Genomic DNA, 19861 nt, shown 5'->3' on the forward strand with positions numbered 1-19861 from the left:
TGAAGGTCCCTGGTGGGGTTGATGGGCTGCAGCCTGTAGTAGCAGGTATTGGACCGGGTCATGGTGGGCGTTCATTTGTTATTGTAACTCAGCAGCTGTGCATCATGCTCCCTAGAGCAGGTGGCAGCCTTGCAGGGGTGGTGGATGGGGGAGGAGGCAGGAGCATGTGGCATGTGTTTGCGTGGCTGGGGGAGGGAATGGGGGGGGGGTGGAAGGCTAGCTCTCAGCAACCAAATTAAATATCGTGTTTGCTAGAGAAACAACATATGAGGGCCTGGATGGGGTCCAATGCCAATCATTCCTTGCCTTCAATAGGTTGTTGTGTTGTAGAAAGGCAAGAAAGCAACACTCTATACATGGCACGAGGATGCCTCAAATAAATATTGGAAGTGTATGTGTTTTAGGCCTACGGCCATCTCTGTTGAATATACATTATTATTATTATCATCAAATATTTTACATTTTAGTCATTTGTAGATGCTCTTATCCAGAACGACTTACAGTAATGAGTTCATAGATTTTTATAAATTTTTCCGTAATTATTAATGTATTGATTAGCACATGTGATGGCTGTGCATCTATGCTCAAATTAGCCCACAACATGACCAACATACAGCACCGAATCAATCTAAACATTCTCACCATGGATAAAATGTTGACAAGTAGCCTAATGACATTAAGACTACAGTATATGACCTTTTTCCTTGGCCAAAAACCTAATGGATATCTTGATTTAAAATAAATGGCTCCAAAGCAACAACAAAAACATTTGGTCTAAACCGTGGATATGTGAGCAAGTGGTGGTCTATTCTGTCGTGACTCACGTTAATCATTTCCAAAACACTGGTGTTCGTATTTCCCTGCTGTTACGACGGTGTAATAACGCAGCAGTGTATTTGCTTTTTGGCGAAAGGATTACAAATAGTCCCGCCCACTCAAATATTCAGCGCAATCTTGCTACAGTAGCAGCCTATGCCCCGTGATACCTGATGCAGTGTTACGAATCACAGCGGGCTTTTATCTTCATTGAGAAACAACAAGTCAATGCGAGATATCAATCGACGAGCATATATCATTTTAATTACAGTTGGCTGTGCCTTGAAACGTGCACACTGTCATTCAAAGTGCGAAGAGCATGGTCGGGATTCCGGGCGCTTTTCAATGTAAGTAGCCTAACTAAACTAGTATCTATGTAGGCTAATGCTGTGGGGTGGTATATGTTTTGGTGTTGTAAAATACACGCAACACGTGTTTGTGGGCGTTTTGGGGTATTATTATTTGGATTATTTGTATATTATCCTATGACAATGTGTGTGGATCAGATGCGCTAAAAATCAAAGATGGTGGATAAATGAAGATATATTACTTAGGTCGTTTACCATTGATTATAATTGTTCAGTTCCGGTCTACTTAACTGGGTCTGTCTCCCATAGACACCAATGCAATAGCAGCTGGGTTTGGTCTACGTAAATTAAAGGCAATGCACTAACCAGGAGAAAAGGGAAAACAAACAGGGGAGTGGGGTGTCTGGCTTCCTCTTCCGTCTCTGCTAATTTAAAGTGGCAGTCAGACTCATTTTCACCTCATTTAACAAAAGGCACATCTCAATAGGTAGTTAGGTGGTCCAGGTAAGTCAAGGGGGGGGGGGTGGCTTTCCTCTTTTGTTATCTATTGTTCCTCAAGCAAGAGGGAGGCCGATGACATCACAACTTCCCATCAAACCAACTCATCTAATGCTCTACTCCTTGAGGTTTACAGTTGTCTCTCAAAAACACGAAAAACATATATTTTTTTACCCTTTAGTGTGCGTACTTTACTATATTTATACTTGAGATATCACTTTTCAACAGGAAAAGTTCAAAAATCACATTAACCTGCGTCACCTACACCTGGGTCCCTCACACTCAGGAACAATGCGGAAACAGTCCAGGGTGTTTTGCAGCCTAATGTAATGTTATGATGTTGAGTATGCAGACACGTTTACCTAAATATTCACACATTTGGTGTCAATGCAAATGTGTCTCATTATTTCACTAATACATTGTTTTATTACCTCATAACTTTCATCGTAAGTAAACATAATCGACCGCTTTCATTCATGTCATGGTTAGATAATTACATTTTTGTAGCCTAACTTTAGGCAATTATAACATGCATATCCTTCTGTTGTGAGCTTTGCCCTCGTATAGCTCATACTATCCTGCTATTATGCTCCAATTTGATTCAATAGCAGGGCCGCCACTCTAAATGTGCCTTTTCATTGGAGGATTTGGAATTAATCCACCAGGCAAAGTTTTGCACCATCTGGAGTTTACAGCTTTTCAAGACAATAACACCAGGCGGTCGAAAGACTGCCAATAGAGAACTCCCACTTGTCTACTTAGCCTGTGGGACAAAGGCACAGTCATGCAATGCAAGTGGGGTCGCCAGTTCTAGCCAGAGCCTCAGGGCACAACTGTATCATTGTTTGACCCCGGGGGCCACCAATTCGTCTCCCTTTTTCCCCTAACGTCAGAATAACAAACGATGGCCTGACAAAGACAAGACAGTAATGATGATGATAATGATGATCATATTTTTGTTACAGTAACCAGCAGGGAGCAGCAGAGCTCCTCTGGCAGCCATGTTAGACCTGTAATCGTTTTATGGGTCTTAGTGTTCGGGGATTTTGGTCCAAAACGTTGACCGGGATACATGTTAAATTACATCTAGTTAGTACGTAGTTGTTGTTTTTTTTTAATATGAAATGAACTGTTTTAGAGTATGGATGGGAGAGTGGTGACCTTCGTTGTCTTTGCTGGGAGTACACCATCGCTGAGTAGTACACCATCACTCATGTTCTTTCTCAATCATTCCCCCAAATTGTTGCTGTTTTGTCTCTTGATTAAATTAAATCCACTTGAAAACATGTGGCCAAGTTGGACGCTCCTACAATTTCCCCCTTTTTCCTTCTTTCTTTCTCGCTTTTCTTTGTGTGTGTGTGTGTGTGTGAGCGAGTCAGATTCCAATCCCCTGACTTTTAAAAGGGAAATAAATTACAAAGCCCTGCAGGTTTGCATTAGGCTCCTAATTGAGTTTGGCTCGAGTGGCTCATCCGGGTTGCCAGATCTGGCCCCTTTGTGTTGTCGTGTGGGACAATTTCCCTGGCGCTGTGGAGAGAGAGGTGCCTGTAGCGGGGAGTGAGTCAGCCCAGCATCCTCATTTCCTCTCATGTGCTGCTCTCTCTGGTCTCCGAGTGGGTCTTTTCCACCAGTAACACCTGTTAATGCTTTACTGGGCCCCACGGTATTGCGCTGGCTGGGGGCTCATCCAGCTCCGTCGTCAGGCCCATCAGATTGGAGGAGGTTTGCTCTAAGTCTGGCTCCCATTAACTATCAGAGGATGAATCTGTTTGATTCAGAAACGCGGATGATTTGAGCGGGGTGGAATTGAATTGGGTTTGAGGTTTGACTCATCACTGATGGGCGATGACATTTTGTTCAATGTGTGTGCACAGGCAGATCATTCTTAGACATTTGTGAAGTGTTGTTATGAGTGGAAACCACTTGAGCACACTTTCATGCTTAGTGTTGAGTAATATCAGGGTGCCTCGCTATTCCATAACCTCATTAATTAGAGCCACAACAAAAACAATTATTCTGTTCCAAAGTCTTCTATTCAGTAATGAGGGTCATAATCTATACTAAACTACTAAATACCAACTCCAAAAAGTCTACATGAAAACAAACCTTTTACCCAAAATAAATCAATCTATTCCCTCACATCCATTTTGAAGTTCACTCATGTTTTGATAGTCATGACATCTACCCTAAATCTCCTCCACAAGGCTAAACACGACCCACGACCCTGACTCAATGGTTCTCCCTTGACAGACCCTCATGTTGCGTGTTTTCATGAGATAGTCGCCGTCCATCCATGCTCCTTATTGACTGCTCCTTATTTCACAAACCCCTATTACTTCAGCCTGTGAGGCAACCTAAAGTGAAGGAGAGAGAGACAGAAAGAGAGAGTGAGGGAGGAAGAAAAAAAAAGGGGAGAGGAACGGATTAACTGTCAGGAGAATGTGAAGCTAATTGACGCCAGGTTCGCACAGCTGTTTCTTGTTGCTGTGCGCTGCACGGACCGGGTGGGAGGATTGGATCCAGATGTGGGCCCTGCTCTTCGGATCGCCCGCCAATAACAGTCCTCTGGAATGCCAGTCTACAGGAGACGAGACCTATTAGTGGGCCTGCGCTGGGGCGTGCTCTGCTCCTCTGCTCCCCTCTCCATGTTAAACCCTTGGTTTGTTTTTCAGCAGACCGTCTTAAGATGATTACTTCTCAGGGGCTTTTTGTTATGGCGTTGAGTTGACTACAGGGCTCTCTTCGCAGAGCTGTTAACACTTCCATTTTGTTTTACTAACTAGCCTCATAATGTAGGTAGTGTCACTGTAGCCGCGTTACACATTGGTATTATATGACACATTCATGTGTTTGAAACCAGCTAGGGGATTTGGAATATGTTTAGCATATTTCTTAGGTGCTTTTGAAAAGTTCCCCAAAATGGATAAGACCGTTGTGTCCTGCTGTGAAAAGTGTTTCTTTCAAAACCGTCATTGGAAATGCATGTATCCTTTCTACCCAGCTGTATTTTCGGGCATTTGACTGGTGGGACGTGGGGGCCTTATTATATTTGACTGGTGGGACGTGGGGGCCTTATTATATGCAGGCATTTATTTAGTCTCCTACTTTAAGAGGAGGACATTGACCGAGAACAAAAGTACTAGTCACCCAGTAGTAAATTAGAGAGCTCACAGTGTAAAAAGGGAACTGAAAGGAACTTATCACCACATTATGCTTTTTTAATACCCGTTCTTCCCTCTTCCAGCCCAGACAAAGCCTAGTTCGGATTGGTTCCCCCTATTCTCCACGGCTTTCGGGGATATTCTACCCCTCTCGCTTACTCTCTCTCCTGGTCAATGGGGTTGGGGCTCAGCTGCAGTGGGCTTGTCAGCACCCAGAGGAGAGTTAAAATCCATGCTTGTATGAGTTTCCCATTGAAGACTGATAGTACAATATGGACTGGTTTTCAAATGAGAAACTCAAGTTTGAACGTTGCTGCGAACCTTCTCTCGCAAAGCATTCTTTACATTGTCATAATCGTTAATATTGACGCGACACATCATTGGCTGTAAAAGAAAACATCAGCTCATGACAAAGAATGCGTAACACTGTCCAAGTCTGTCTTGTTATGTGCTTTAGAGCTCATGCTAACCTTTTCTGGCTAACCGGCTGACCTAAATCAAGGCTTGCGTCATGAAGGCGGTTGATGAAAGATTCAGGAAAAGTCTCCCTTACAACTCTTCCCATGTGTCTCTGTTGTACGAGTGCTTTATGACTCCTCATACTATCTCATCAAACTGCACCCCATCCATCTCTGCTCTGTTTCCAGTCCTGCTGAGCTTCAGAGCCGCTCAGGGATGGAGGTCTGTTCAGGGTCTGTAATCATAAAGTCCTGATCCAGGATCAGTCTTTTAGATCATACTGAATGCAGTTCTTATTTTACTGACAATTTTGTTGCAGTGTCACATACACTTTTAAAGTGGCGTTTAAATACAAAACAAATTGACAATACAACTTTCATAACAGTTACATACCAATAAAATGAGACTAGCCTGCTGGCCTTACTGGGTCGATAGGAACATTAGCCCAAGCTATTTAGGATGGATATCACACCTGGCACAAATGATAGTCTAGTTTTATTTTTCCTGCCGAGGTGTGCCCTATACCTGCGCCCTGAGGGGAGTAGTTCAAAGTCCGGGTACAAATCAAATCAAATTTATTTATATAGCCCTTCGTACATCAGCTGATATCTCAAAGTGCTGTACAGAAAACCAGCCTAAAACCCCAAACAGCAAGCAATGCAGGTGTAGAAGCACAGTGGCTAGGAAAAACTCCCTAGAAAGGCCAAAACCTAGGAAGAAACCTAGAGAGGAACCAGGCTATGAGGGGTGGCCAGTCCTCTTCTGGCTGTGCCGGGTGGAGATTATAACAGAACATGGCCAAGATGTTCAAATGTTCATAAATGACCAGCATGGTCAAATAATAATAATCACAGTAGTTGTCGAGGGTGCAGCAAGTCAGCACCTCAGGAGTAAATGTCAGTTGGCGTTTCATAGCCGATCATTAAGAGTATCTCTACCACTCCTGCTGTCTCTAGAGAGTTGGAAACAGCAGGTCTGGGACAGGTAGCACGTCCGGGTACAGGGGGTGGCTTGGGTCTAAAATTATTTTGTGATCCTTGAAGTGGGGTTCCGACCTTAAAGATCTCATCCAGGCCTGTCTGTTTGACTCCAGGTACCTTGCTTGCCTTGGTGATAATCCTTCTCAGCATATTTCTCTGGCTGACAGTGGCTTTGCCAAACCAACAAACAATACAAAAAGTTAAAATACTCTCAATGAAAGATTTGTAAAAACAGAGTCAGTATAGTACAGTCAACATTAAAATATCCCAGCTTTTTGAGAAAGCACAGTCTCTGTTGACTCTTTTTGTAGATCAGGTCTTATGGACAGGGGATACCTGATCCTAGATCAGCACTTATACTCTGAGATGCTTTATGAATACTGTTGTTGTGAAAGGAAACCCTACTGTTGTTCCGTTATTCACGTATCTCCAATTTACCAGACCAACTTGCTCTTGTTGGAATGTGATCTATTCAGACCTATACTATATATACAAAAGTATGTGGACACCCCTTCAAATGAGTGGATTTGGTTATTTCAGCCACACCCATTTCTGACATGTGTATAAAATCGAGTATACAGCCATACAATCTCTATAGACAAACATGGGCAGTAGAATGGCCTTACTGAAGAGCTCAGCGACTTTCAACGTGGCGCTGTCATAGGATGCCACCTTTCCAACAAGTCAGTTCATCAAATTTCTGCCCTGCTAGAGCTGCCCCGGTCAACTGTAAGTGCTGTTATTGTGAACTGGAAATGTCTAGGAGCATTAACGGCTCAGCCGTGAAGTGGTAGACCACAAGCTCACAGAACGGGAGCGCCGAGTGTTGAAGCCCGTAGTGCGTACAAATTGTTTCCTCGGTTCCAACACTCACTACCGAGTTCCAAACTGCCTCTGGAAGCAATTTCAGCACAATAACTTTTTGTCGGGAGGTTCATGAAATGGGTTTCCATGGCCCGAGCAGCCACACACAAGCCTAAACTCACCATGCGTAATGCCAAGTGTTGGCTGGAGTGGTGTAAAGCTCGACACCATTGGACTCTGGAGCAGTGGAAACGCGTTCTCTGGAGGGATGAATCATGCTTCACCATCTAGCAGTCCGACGGACAAATCTGGTGTTGGCAGATGCCAGAAAAACATGCATAGTGCCAACTGTAAAGTTTGGTGAAGGAGGATTAATGGTCTGGGTCTGTTTTCATGGTTCGAGGTAGGCCCCTTAGTTCCAGTAAAGGGAAATCTTAACGCTACAGCATACAATGACATTCTAGACGATTCTGAGCTTCCAACTTTGTGGCAACAGTTTGGGGAAGGCCCTTTCCTGTTTCAGCATGACAATGCCTCCGTGCACAAAGCGAGGTCCATACAGAAATTGTTTGTCGAGAAGAACTGTCAGTGTGGAAGAACTTGTCCTGCACAGAGCCCTGACCTCAACCCTATCAAACACCTTTGGGATGAATTGGAATGCAGACTGTAAGCCCAGCCTAATCGCCCAACATCAGTGCCCGACATCACTAATGCTCTTGTGGCTGAATGAAAGCAAGTCCCCGCAGCAATGTTCCAACATCTAGTGGAAAGCCTTCCCAGAAGAGTGGAGGCTGTTATATCAGCAAAGGGGGGACCAACTCCATATTAATGCCCATGATTTTAGAATGAGACGTTCGACTAGCAGGTGTCCACATACTTTTGTTCATGTAGTGTACGTGATGTTTATGTCTCTTTCCTCTAGTAGTGTTTTTTGTTAGTTTTCCTCTCATAGTCACAAAGCCGAGGCAGATGGGCTCATCATCCTCAGTCTGGGGTGTTTGGTTCTCTCTCGCTCTCTTTAACACACACACACACACACACACACACACACACACACCTTGGAGGGGAGCGCACCTTCGATAAGCCTAAACATCCCTGCGACTGAACCTTGAGTAAGGCAAAGGCATGTCTGTGTGTGTGTGTGTGTGTGTGTGTATGCGTGTGTGTTTGGGCTATACCCCAGAGTCCTTATCTAGCCAAGCTGTAATTGAGCCCTTCACAAATCCCCCCCGCAGGCTCTATCTCTGCTTGGCCAGGTGTTACCAATGTAACCCTCCAGATGAGCCACCTGCATAACACACTACACAGGTGTGGCCGTCGCCAGGCAAGAGCACAACACAGCTGCTCCAGCCCCGGGGGGATAACTAGAAGGTTATTATGGGATCAACTGCAGGTGGAGGAAGAAACACACACACACACACACATACAAAATATCTACACACACACACAGTAACCGAACACCCCAATGAGATGAGAGGTCTTTGGCTGGCGATGTCAAAGCACGCCTTTGAATCCAAAAGATGAGGACTTTCTCTTTTTCCCGGGCCCCCGTGTTGACGTACGTTTCATTTCACCTGTCTATTGTTTCGTCTCTGACATGACAGGAACAATAAAGTTCTTTGTAGGGCTGAAAGTGGCACTATTGTCAGGTCCTTCCTGCAAGCACAATGGACGACAAACCACCATCTTGGAATGAAGCTCAGGCTAAAACCATTTAATATTAAGAGGAATGCGGTTTGTGCTTTTTTTTTTTTTTACTTGCCCTGTCAGTAGGGCATGGCAGTAGCAAAGTCACCATTGTTTTACAAGGTGGCTGTTAAGTACATTAATGCACTGTGCTCATGTTAACCGTAGACTTCAAATGACTTATAACACTGTAGGTGTAGACAATAAGAAACTAAGAACGCAGTATGCGTATTGTATATGTTACTAGGCTATACTATAGAAAAAAGGCTTTATGCCTGCATACTGTATGAATGAAAGCAAACAGTATCGCCATAGAAAGCATGCACATTGCACTCCGACTGTCAGTCTGGCATTTTTTGCTTCTAAGCAGTTGTTTATGTGCTGAGAATTTGGTAAGGTTGGCAGAGCAGGCCAAACTTGTACACTTTAATGATTAGAATACTGTAAGTAAGGGCATGTAAGGCTTTAGCTATATATGGAGTCAGCCACGGATAGCCCGATTGGTTTATCTGGTGCACGGTTTAACTGGAGAGAAAAGGAGAAGGTGGTTATTGAATATCGTTTAACAGAGTTATTGGAGAAAAGGTTTGGCGTCTGTCCCACACTTGGCCTTCCTCTGTGGAAACTTAGGGAAGATGCAGCCAAGTGAGCGTGTGACCCACCTCTCATAAATTCTTAGCGTGTGTGCACACACACACGCGCTCTCTCTCACAACCACACACACACACTCGCACATGAACACACCACATGCACAGTTGCACACACAGGCACTCGAAAGCACAGTCCTCCCTTCTCCAACCAAAGTGTAACAAGAGATCTGACGGTTTTCCATGGGTGAGTAGGCGGGTCAGGCCTTACTTAAACTAATCGCTCCCAGCAGTGTTGAATAGCCAGACACTCTGGAGCCGTGGGCTGAGGTTTTGGAATGCCACTGCCGGCTCAATGCCTGCCTTTCATCGAGAGCAAGGGAGAGAAGGAGAGAGAGGGAACAAGAAGGGGGGGTGAGAGAGAGAGAAAAAGGGACCCATTTGTTATTGGTGATATAGGAGTGTCTGAAAAGGAGGGTACAATAGCTCATGGGGGGTAAAGGTGGAGCTTGGGGGTAATGGAGGGGAGGGGGGGTAAAGTAGCAGTCAATGGGTTTTCTTGTGTTTTCGCTATGAGCGCCCCCCCCACCCATTTGTTTTTAATATCCCCAGGATGATATGCGAACGAGCCTTTGAGTGAATCGATAGCTTTGCATTGAGTTGCTGCAAAGAGGAGGGAGCCGAGGCCGAGAAGAGAACACCCATAGGACTTCACATGGCCTGTTCTGATTTTATACCATTATTGTGCTGAGTATGCAGCGAATAAAATAGTCCCCGAGATTTAGCGTGTGACCATACCACTGCCAAGCATCTTATTTATTTTGCATGTTTTTCCTTCAATGCTAATGACCGTACCAGACATGGAGAAAATTATTATGTCTCCCGTCAAGTTGTCCCTACAGCAGATGTAATGGAAAATATGGCATTAAAAGATCAAACGGGACTGCGGAAAAGCAGAGGAGAGAGAGAGTGAGACTCAGAGATTCAGGTGCATTGTGCTTTCATTGATTCCAAAGGAACTCCTGTGGGCTGAGATATGGTGAGTGGGAGGCAAGCCAAGGAGCAAGCTGTTTTGGCTGGCTCTCAAGCCTGTGAATGACGAAAGACAAGCGTGGCCTCCAACAGACGTACACAATAACACACACACACAAATACTCACAGGTGTCTACTTAAAACAATGTGTGGGGGAGGGGGATAGGTCATTTACGGCTGAAAGAAAAAGACACTTTGCAGCATCCCAGTGTTGTTGACTTCCTGTATGGATCTCAATTTGGCTAGCGCTAGCATGTTTGCGCAGCATTGCAAATGAAGTTAATGAATCATTTAAGTCGCGTGGTTTATAGAAAATGCATTTGCAAACACTCAAGCTGCCTTGTTTGTTTAATTCCCGAGTAGGCTACCTTGTTTGTCTGTCTCTCTGTCATTAGCATGTTTACTAAGCATTAACGTTCATGACGCCATTATCACCAATGTAATTTAAGTAATTGCTGCTGCCTCCCCCCTGCATGCTTCTCAAACTTTTGTTATCTAAAATTTTCTTGAATGGCTTCGTATGCTAATACAGCACGACACTTGACTGAAGCCGTCACAGATGTAAACCATACGTAGCGCTAATGCTAATACATTAGCCGTTGATTGCATTCAGATCATTCGTGTGTCGCCTTAGCACAATGGGGCTCCTGGGGATCCTGTTGCGTTGTGCTGCTTGGTAGCTTTCTCTCGCACTGATAAGAGCAGGCCCAAAGTGCTGTTGGGCTAGCCCCAGCTTTGTTGCCCTTGGGGGCATTTTAAAAGCCTAGAGATAATTGCCCATTTAAGAAGCAAGGTTCTTCTACCCCAGCCCCCCTTTGAGATGGAGCCTCCCATCAGCGCTACCACAGCCATTCATGAGGCTACGTGGCCACCTTTTGTGATGATAATGACACCTTTCAGTAGTCACCTCAGCTGACCGGGGTTGGCTGTGTTTTCCTAGCACAAGGTGGTGCGAGTGTAAATTGTGTGTAAAGACTTTTGGGTTCGCTCCAAGAGGGGAGCATAACTGTTTGTGTCTAGGTCTTTCACTGAATGACACTGAACCACACAACATATTTCATCCCCGATAAGTACATTTGGGTAATGTGACTATGGTCATGATGGGGTATTGATTGTCTCTGCTAGCGATTCATATTTTCCGCTAGGATATTCATATAATACCGCAAAAAAAAAATCTAAGTGCCCATTTAAAGCATTTAAATCCAAGATATGGTCACTATGCCAGGGTTCTCCCAAAATGAGAGGGGCGCTGGGCCACATTGCTGTCTTGGCTGCTTCACTATGTAATGATTTAACAGCAGATGAAACGGATATTTAGTAATGATAGAGTAACTTTGATCGCCAATGACATTGTTGTGAATTTCGAAACAGGCCGTTCACAAATTCTGAGCGTTATGTTCCTCAATTAATTCAGTGCATTTTACTAGTAGGCTTTAGGGCATCTCGACACAGAGCGCGCTCAGGACGACACAGAGCGCGCTCAGGACGCAACCCGAGTAGGCTACAGAGTCGTCGAATCTTACAAACTTTGTAACGGCAGTCAAACAAAAGTAAAATGACCAAAGTTGCTAAACTTTCTAAATAACCTCAAAAAATGACAGAATATCTCATCAGCTCATAAAATAAAATAATCCATATCTAATTGCATCCCATTTGTTGATCGCACATTCTCTACCCAAGCTCTCATATGGGCAGCAATACAAGACAGCGCAGAGAGGCGGGGGAAATGTTTTAGCTGTATTTTTTAAATGCATAGTCGAAACGTGCTTTGATAATGCAACCTATGGATTACAGAATAAAGTTAGGAATTTTCATGCAAGACGGGAGTCACGATTTGGGGTATCAGTGGGATTGGGATGATAGGAAAATAGCAGAGTTGTGGACTCATGTTTGATGACTTGAGACTCACCTTGATAGAAAATAACTTGGACTTGGAGACTCAAGACTCAGGACTTGACTTTGACTTGAGACTGATGACTTGTAATTGTCTGGACAGGTTTTTTGTCATATTTTGTCAGTCATTTTGTGGCACAGAGTCGACCTGGATGACTACATGCAGCCAGAGACAGTAGTCACAGCTTTGCCTTTGCAAAATAACCTGCAACAGATTGGCTAGTGAAATGCACACTCGGCCGTCTGATTGGACTGTCAATCAACACAGGTTAGGTGAGCTAGCGAACAGATTGCTGATTTGCAGTACAGCTATAGGATCGGGTGCAGCGCGAACATCAAATTGTAGGGAGAGATGATTACCATAATAAATATGCAGCAATTTTTTTTTTTTTTATGGGGATCAAGAATATTATTAACTGTTGACTTTGTAAGTTCACCAGCAATGTGGCATCAATTACTAGCATAGGTATGTACAAATTGCTTGAAATTGATCATTAACTTATGAAGCTTGCAGGTAGAAGTTGTACGCCATGCTTAGCTAAATGTTCCTGATCATCTAATAGATGAGCAAACTAGAATAAAGATGATCATTAGCCCTCACGTCAACTTTCCCCAGCCTAATTGTTACCAAATATCCAAACGGAGATACAGTGAATACAAACAAAAAAATCTGATGATTGAATTACCTAGATGAGTCTCCCACGCTCATCTCAACACCGTGCGATGGCGCTATCCCAATCAAAACGGCGCTGGGGAAATATAATCTAGGTGACCACATACATTTAAATTAGTAAAACGGTTGGATATGACTTTGGCCGTTTCAGTATAAACAATAATTTGATACATGCCTTCAATTGCATTATCCTACCAATATTTTCATCATTCAGTTGATCATAACGAAGGTGAGTTATGAGTTATGGCTGTTTCCTTGTCTCCTCACTCCGCTGCCGCCCGCCTCTGCCTCTTTGTTCTCAACACCAGTTTAAATCAATACAGCCTTTTTCCCGGACTCATTTCATTTCTGGGATCTCGTACCAGGCCTGGGCTTGGGCTTCAGATCACCGGGCTTGAGTCGGACCGGGATGTCATTTTCAGTTCTGATTAGAACTCTTAACTGCATTCGGGTCTAGTGTGCAGTCCGGCAGTGTCAATCATTCATGTCCTTTGAATTTATGGTGACTTTGTGTAAATACTCTATTCTAAAGGTTTCTAAGCAACAACCAGTTTGGATGTGCTGTTAATGTGCTTTTTTATTTATTTTTTTACAATCTGCTGCTGCGCATCTTGTGTAGTTTGTGTTATTGCATTAGTGCAACATTGGGGGAAATGTTGTAGGCTAATTTCCCGGGTTTTGTCATCATAAATATCAGGAAATGTAGAGTGGTCCCGGGAGTGTCCCGGGAACCGGTGTTAATCCCTAGTCTCTGCTCAATAGTGAAGGGAATTGTGTCATTTTCACTGATATTGGGTCCCCCAAAATATTATCACTTATCGAGGTGTGACCACAATGTCCCCTTTTCCCTCTCCCACCTGGACAAGAGGAACATCTACTGTACGTGATAATGCTGTTCATTGACTATAGCTCAGTGTTCAACACCATAGTACCCTCATCACTAAGCTCAGGACCCTAGGACTGAACACCTCCCTCTGAAACTGGATCCTGCACTTCTTGATGGACCACCTCCAGATGGTGAGGGTAGGCAACAACACAGGCCCCTCAGGGGTGAGTGCTTAGTCCCCTCCTTACTCCCTGTTCACACACGACTGCGTGGCCAAGCATGACTCCAACACCATCATTAATTTTGCTAGCTAGCATTAAACTTATCTTATAAAAAACAATCAATCATAATCACTAGTTAACTACATGGTTGATGATATTACTAGTTTATCTAGTTTGTCCTGCGTTGCATATAATCGATGCGGTGCGTATCATTGCTCCAATATGTACCTAACCATAAACATCAATGCCTTTCTTAAAATCAATACACAAAAGTATATATTTTTAAACCTGCATATTTAGCTAAAAGAAATCCAGGTTAGCAGGCAATATTAACCAAGTGAAATTGTGTCACTTCTCTTGCATTCATTGCACGCAGAGTCATAGTATATGCAACAGTTTGGGCCGCCTAATTTGCCATAATTTTACGTAATTATGACATAACATTGAAGGTTGTGCAATGTAACAGGAATATTTAGACTTATGGATGCCACCCGTTAGATAAAACGGTTCCGTATTTCACTGAAAGAATAAACGTCTTGTTTTCGAGATGATAGTTTCCGGATTCGGCCATATTAATGACCAAATGCTCGTATTTGTGTGTGTTATCATGTTATAACTAAGTCTATGATTTGATAAAGCAGTCTGACTGAGCGATGGTAGGCAGCAGCAGGCTCGTAAGCATTCATTCAAACAGCACTTTCATGCGTTTGCCAGCAGCTGTTTATGACTTCAAGCCTATCAACTCCCGAGATTAGGCTGGTGTAACCGATGTGAAATGGCTAGCTAGTTAGAGGGGGGCGCGCTAATAGCGTTTCAAACGTCACTCGCTCTGAGACTTGGAGTGGTTGTTTCCCTTGCTCTACATGGGTAACGCTGCTTCGAGGGTGGCTGTTGTCGTTGTGTTCCTGGTTTGAGCCCGGGTAGGAGCGAGGAGAGGGACGGAAGCTTTACTGTTACACTGGCAATACTAAAGTGCCTATAAGAACATCCAATCGTCAAAGGTTAATGAAATACAAATGGTATAGAGAGAAATAGTTCTATAATTCCTATAATAACTACAACCTAAAACCTCTTACCTGGGAATATTGAAGACTCATGTTAAAAGGAACCACCAGCTTTCATATGTTCTCATGTTCTGAGCAAGGAACTTAAACGTTAGCTTTCTTACATGGCACAGAAAGGACCTAAAAATGGTCAAAAACTCCAGACACCCAAGTCATACTGTTCTCTCTGCTACTGCACAGCAAGCGGTACCAATCCACCAAGTCTGGAATCAACAGGACCCTGAACAGCTTATACCACCATAAGACTGCTAGTTAGTTAAATAGTTAACCAATAGCGACCCGGACTATCTGCATTGACCCTTTTTGCACTAACTCATTTGACTCATCACATACGCTGCTGCTACTGTTTATCTATCCTGTTGCCTAGTCACAGTATCCCTACCTATGTGTACATATCTACCTCAATGACCTCGTATCCCTGCACATCGACTCGGTACTGGTACCCCGTGTATACAGCTAAATTCCTTGTGTTATTATTTTTCTATTATTTCTATTGGTTTCTCTCTGCATTGTTGTGAAGTAAGTAACTCACTTCACTGTTAGTCTACACCTTTTGCTTTACGAAGCAGGTGAGACACACACACACACACACACACACAGGCACACACGCTCCAAATGGTCAAGGTATTGGCCCTACACATCTGTATCCATTCGACCCGTAGCTGTATTGTATGAGCTCATTGTGGAGGCCACAATCCTCCTCCTATTCCCCTCACTCACACAACAAGCTATCCATCACAAGGCGTAATTAGTGAGTGGGTGAGGTAATGATTATATATTTCTCCCTCTACCCTTTAGACCCTCCAAACATCCAAACTCCCCAAGCTCCTCGTTCCTCCCACCTCTGGACTACAGGAGAGTGCCGGTGCTGTCGTTTAAGCACTCTGTTTATTTTTCTAAAAGTAGATGTTCGGAGAGAGAGAGAGAGCGTGTGAACAGAAACAGATGCTCGAGGTTCACTGGGGTGTCTCATTTTGTGGGCAGCTAGCAGCGTCCCCTTTTCCTTTTTTCTCAGTCTCGGCCGCATAGCCTAGCACAATGGTTAACAGCTGTGGGAGACTGCATGAAGGAGCTAAAGCAATTCCATACCGCATTCAATATTGACTTTCCCCCTTAAAAAATGACTACATAAGTGTATGCTTTGCTTTCTCCCTCTATGGGATCGATTATGGCCAAATACATAGACAGTTCAGACGGTATGCGTGGCAGAGAAAGCTAAAGGCTAAGTCAGAATGGTTGGTTGGTGTGTGTTATCTGAATTAAGGGCTAGCTAGCATGGACACACTGACCTGTAGGGCTGGGTTTGGGTTTATCATCTGCAGAGCACCCGCAGTCAGTGCTGCACCTCCTGTTCCCTCTGCCACGGCCACCTGGCCCTCTCTCCCTTGGCCAGATGCACTCTCTAAATGTATCAGTCCAAGGATATCAAATAAAGCTGTGCTGTGCGTGTGTGTGTCTGCTCTTGGCTTAGTTGCCTCGTTTTAACCTGCAGTATCAGCTGAACCTTGGGAGGCAATTAGGATCTCTCTGTGTGTGTGTGTGTGTGTGTGTGTGTGTGTACAAGGACGGGTTATATCACGTCTTAATGAACTGTTAGTGTTTGTCTTGGACTGCTGTTTGTTTGTTTGTTTGAGTTTGAGCACTTGTGTGCTATTTAGAGTACTCCTGTCTGGAGCCTGGAAATGCCTTGATTATGTGTATGTGGTTTGCCAGTTGTCAATTATAGAGCCTAATCATTGACTCACCACAGAATTAGAAGGAACTCAGTCTTGACAATCTAAAAATCTGCATTATAATTCTATTTTTAGAGGTTTCATTCCCACCAAAAATGTTGGTGAAAAGCAAAACCATCCAACCAACTTTCTACGATTTGTATCTGCCTTTCTCTCTTGTACTGTCGATAAATCAGTTGCTGGCTTAAATTTAACTCAGTGAAGCTTGAGGACAAGAGGTTGCATTCATCTCCCCTCAAGTGTCCACACACTGGATTCAATGGCCTACCAGACTGCATTAAGGTGGTGAAACAAAAAGAGAGCCAAAGAAAGAAAAAGGGCCACAGAGGGGGTATAAAACATTGTGAGAGCCCCACTCTTGAAGGGGGGTATAGAGGAAAGTAATGCCCCCCCTTACTTGTCACAGCCTTTGTTTAGCCTGAAGGTGCCAGTACAATTAGTTATGTTAATCACGAGGTCCGTCGGTAAATACATTAAATAGGGGGGACGTGGCCTTGTCGGTGACATCAGCCCAGCAGACTGTGCCTGGAAAAAGAGGAGAGAGTCTGTGGGAAAAGGGGGGAGGAGTCAGAGAGAGAGAGAGAGAGAGAGAGAGAGAGAGAGAGAGAGAGAGAGAGAGAGAGAGAGAGAGAGAGAGAGGGAGAGAGAGAGAGAGAGAGAGAGAGAGAGAAAGAGAGGTTCACACAGCAGAGAGAGAGGTAGAGCGCGAACACACAGTGTGTGTGACAGAGAGAGAGAGCAGTGACAAAGCGAGAGCAAGAGAACAGGCACAGAGCGAGAGAGAACGAACAGAGCAAGAGAGAGCGAGAACGCACAGTGCTGGACTGCCTGGATATCCTCTTCCATCTGGGAGCCATCTGTGTTTCTTTGGCTTTGGACTCGGCCACACTGGGGCTCACATATGTGGGAACGCAAACACATGCCTGACATATGAAGGCGTGGAGAGGGAGAGAAGACAAAGATAAGAAAGCAAAAGGCACCCCAGCTGAATTAGGACCGACAAGAGCCGACTCTGCTAGGGTGGAGGTAAAAACATATTCCTTCACTTTCTCGTGTGCGCCAAGTACATTTTCTATTTTTGTGGTATGTAAATCTGTCTCTGTATGCGCGTCGGCGTGTTCAGGGTGTGATTGAGCGAAGGAGAGTGTGTGTGCTTTGTCTACCCCAATTAGCCTCTGTACAGATGGTGCATCATCCCCCTTTTCTTATCTTCTCATCTCTTTAGCATTGTCTGCCAAGGGAAGAGAGGGATGCACGTGGCTAAGAGTTAGCTTAGCACCAGAAAACTGCTGCCGTTTGAGACCAATTGTCAGCTCAGTGTTGCAAATGACTGTTTGTTATGGCATTGGGTCTGGTTTTGAATGGGAACGGACACTGTAAACGCAGGACTACTTACTAATCGGAGGTTGCTTTGGTCGTTCACGTATTTTCCCAGGCGGATGGTAGTCTTGTTTTTAGATTTTTTTGTTGTTTTGAGTGACAAAGTGATAATTTGCTTGTGGGCTGTATTGCCGGGCTATTCCATGCTTTTTAGAGGTAAACCAAATGAACGCTTATGTTGAGGTGAGGCTTGGGTGACTATGACGAGTCGGTGACGATTTAAGGATATTGCGATCTTTCATGCTTTTCTTATCCTTAAAAATGTACCTGGCAACACGTTGTTAATGAAGAGTACTATCCAGAGGCGGGCACTCCAGCCCTGTTCCTAGAGAGCTACCCTCCTGTAGGTGTTCAATCCAACCCCAGTTGTAACTAACTTGATTCATCTTATCAACCAACTAATTATTAGAATCGGGTGCACTAGATCAGGGTTGGAGTGAACCTACAGGACGGTAGCTCTCCAGGATCAGGGTTGGAGAGCCATGGCCCAGAGAATACTCTTGTTGCTGACACTGAGCAAGGCTCACACTTTTCCATAGCTAATAATGAATTGAAATCGTTAGCAACTCAAGTACATACCTAGTACATGTATTATAGTGTAGGGCAAGCTATATATTTTTCAAGAAGAGCTCTGCTGCATCAAAGGGTGATGTCTGGGCATGTTTTGAGGTAAAACAATGAAGGGGAAGGCTAGTCCTATTGGTACAGTGAATGGACTCGTCTCTGTCTATTTGTGTTTGCTGGGGTGGAGTGGATGGAGAGGGAGGAATGGAAGGAGGGACAGACAGAGAGGGGACCTGGCAAGTCTCAGCCAAGTAGAGCAGGACTCCACGCCTGTAGGGAGATAGGACTGGGCAGGCTCAAACCATGAAGTCTCGAGTCTGGGGGCCGGCTGGACATTGTCACACCCCTGACAGCAGCAGCAGGAGGTGTGTGTGTGTGTGTGATATGGGCCCCCATTTTCTCCACATGAATTTTCAACAGTTTCAAAGTCGAGTCATTTGGTTTATATAGAAATATTAGGATATTAGGATTTACAATACAGTTTTGAAAAATCCATTCAAACACTCATCCACCTGCATTCTCTTACCTATGAAGTATAAATTTATACCTAGTCTATACCAATTATTAGTGATTAATTGCTGAGATGAATGAGAAAGATCAGACTTTCATGAAATCATCGACACCATTAACCTTTGTCCACTCAGCATTAAATCCTTACAATGATACATTTATTTTCCCCTCCCTCTTTCCATCGCTCTCTTTGGTACACACAAACACACACACACACAAAGTTCCAAGCAGCTGCTTCAAACATTGCGGAGCAGGAAGCTCTTGAATAGTTCCAGTGATTAGGCCTGTGATATCTAGCCTGGGGGAGGAAGAGGGGTGAGGTGTGTCTGGGGAGGAAGAGGAGAGGTGGGGATGACGATGACCTGTCATCTTGTGCTCCGAAGAGGCCCCAATCACAGCAATTTGCTCTCACCAAATGTCCATTTTAGAGCAAACTGTCTATGTATATGAGGAGTTAGTGTGTGTGTGTATGAGAGAGAGTGCTTGTGTGTGGTGGGGGGAAAGATATTGCCTGTGTGTAATTTATGACTGCTCGTGTAAGTTCATGAGTGTGTGTGAATGCCCCCCCCCCGCCCAACCAGTTTTCCATTGAGGTCCTATGAGGGCCCCCTTCTTTTGAGAAGTGTCATAGGTCTGGCTTGGAGCCTATGGCTCTGGTGGAGACTG

The 19861-nt window shown here is 44.3% G+C and overlaps 1 protein-coding gene across 2 annotated transcripts in view; it reads left to right on the forward strand.

Moving 5' to 3' along the window:
- The first annotated feature begins 937 nt into the window (after positions 1-937).
- LOC115142837 (protein CBFA2T2-like) overlaps positions 938-19861 on the forward strand; it is a 50769-nt gene continuing 31845 nt past the window's right edge. Inside the window, exon 1 of one of the 2 annotated variants that reach the window (XM_029682613.2) lies at positions 938-1163. In XM_029682613.2, coding sequence (XP_029538473.1) covers positions 1136-1163 — 28 coding nt within the window. In that variant the 5' untranslated portion in view covers positions 938-1135. Of the gene's footprint in view, positions 1164-17405; positions 17768-19861 lie in introns of those variants that run through there. The other variant, XM_029682614.2, reaches the window with a different exon arrangement.

The sequence above is a fragment of the Oncorhynchus nerka genome, linkage group LG15, assembly GCF_034236695.1.
Source record: "Oncorhynchus nerka isolate Pitt River linkage group LG15, Oner_Uvic_2.0, whole genome shotgun sequence".
NCBI lineage: Eukaryota > Metazoa > Chordata > Actinopteri > Salmoniformes > Salmonidae > Oncorhynchus > Oncorhynchus nerka.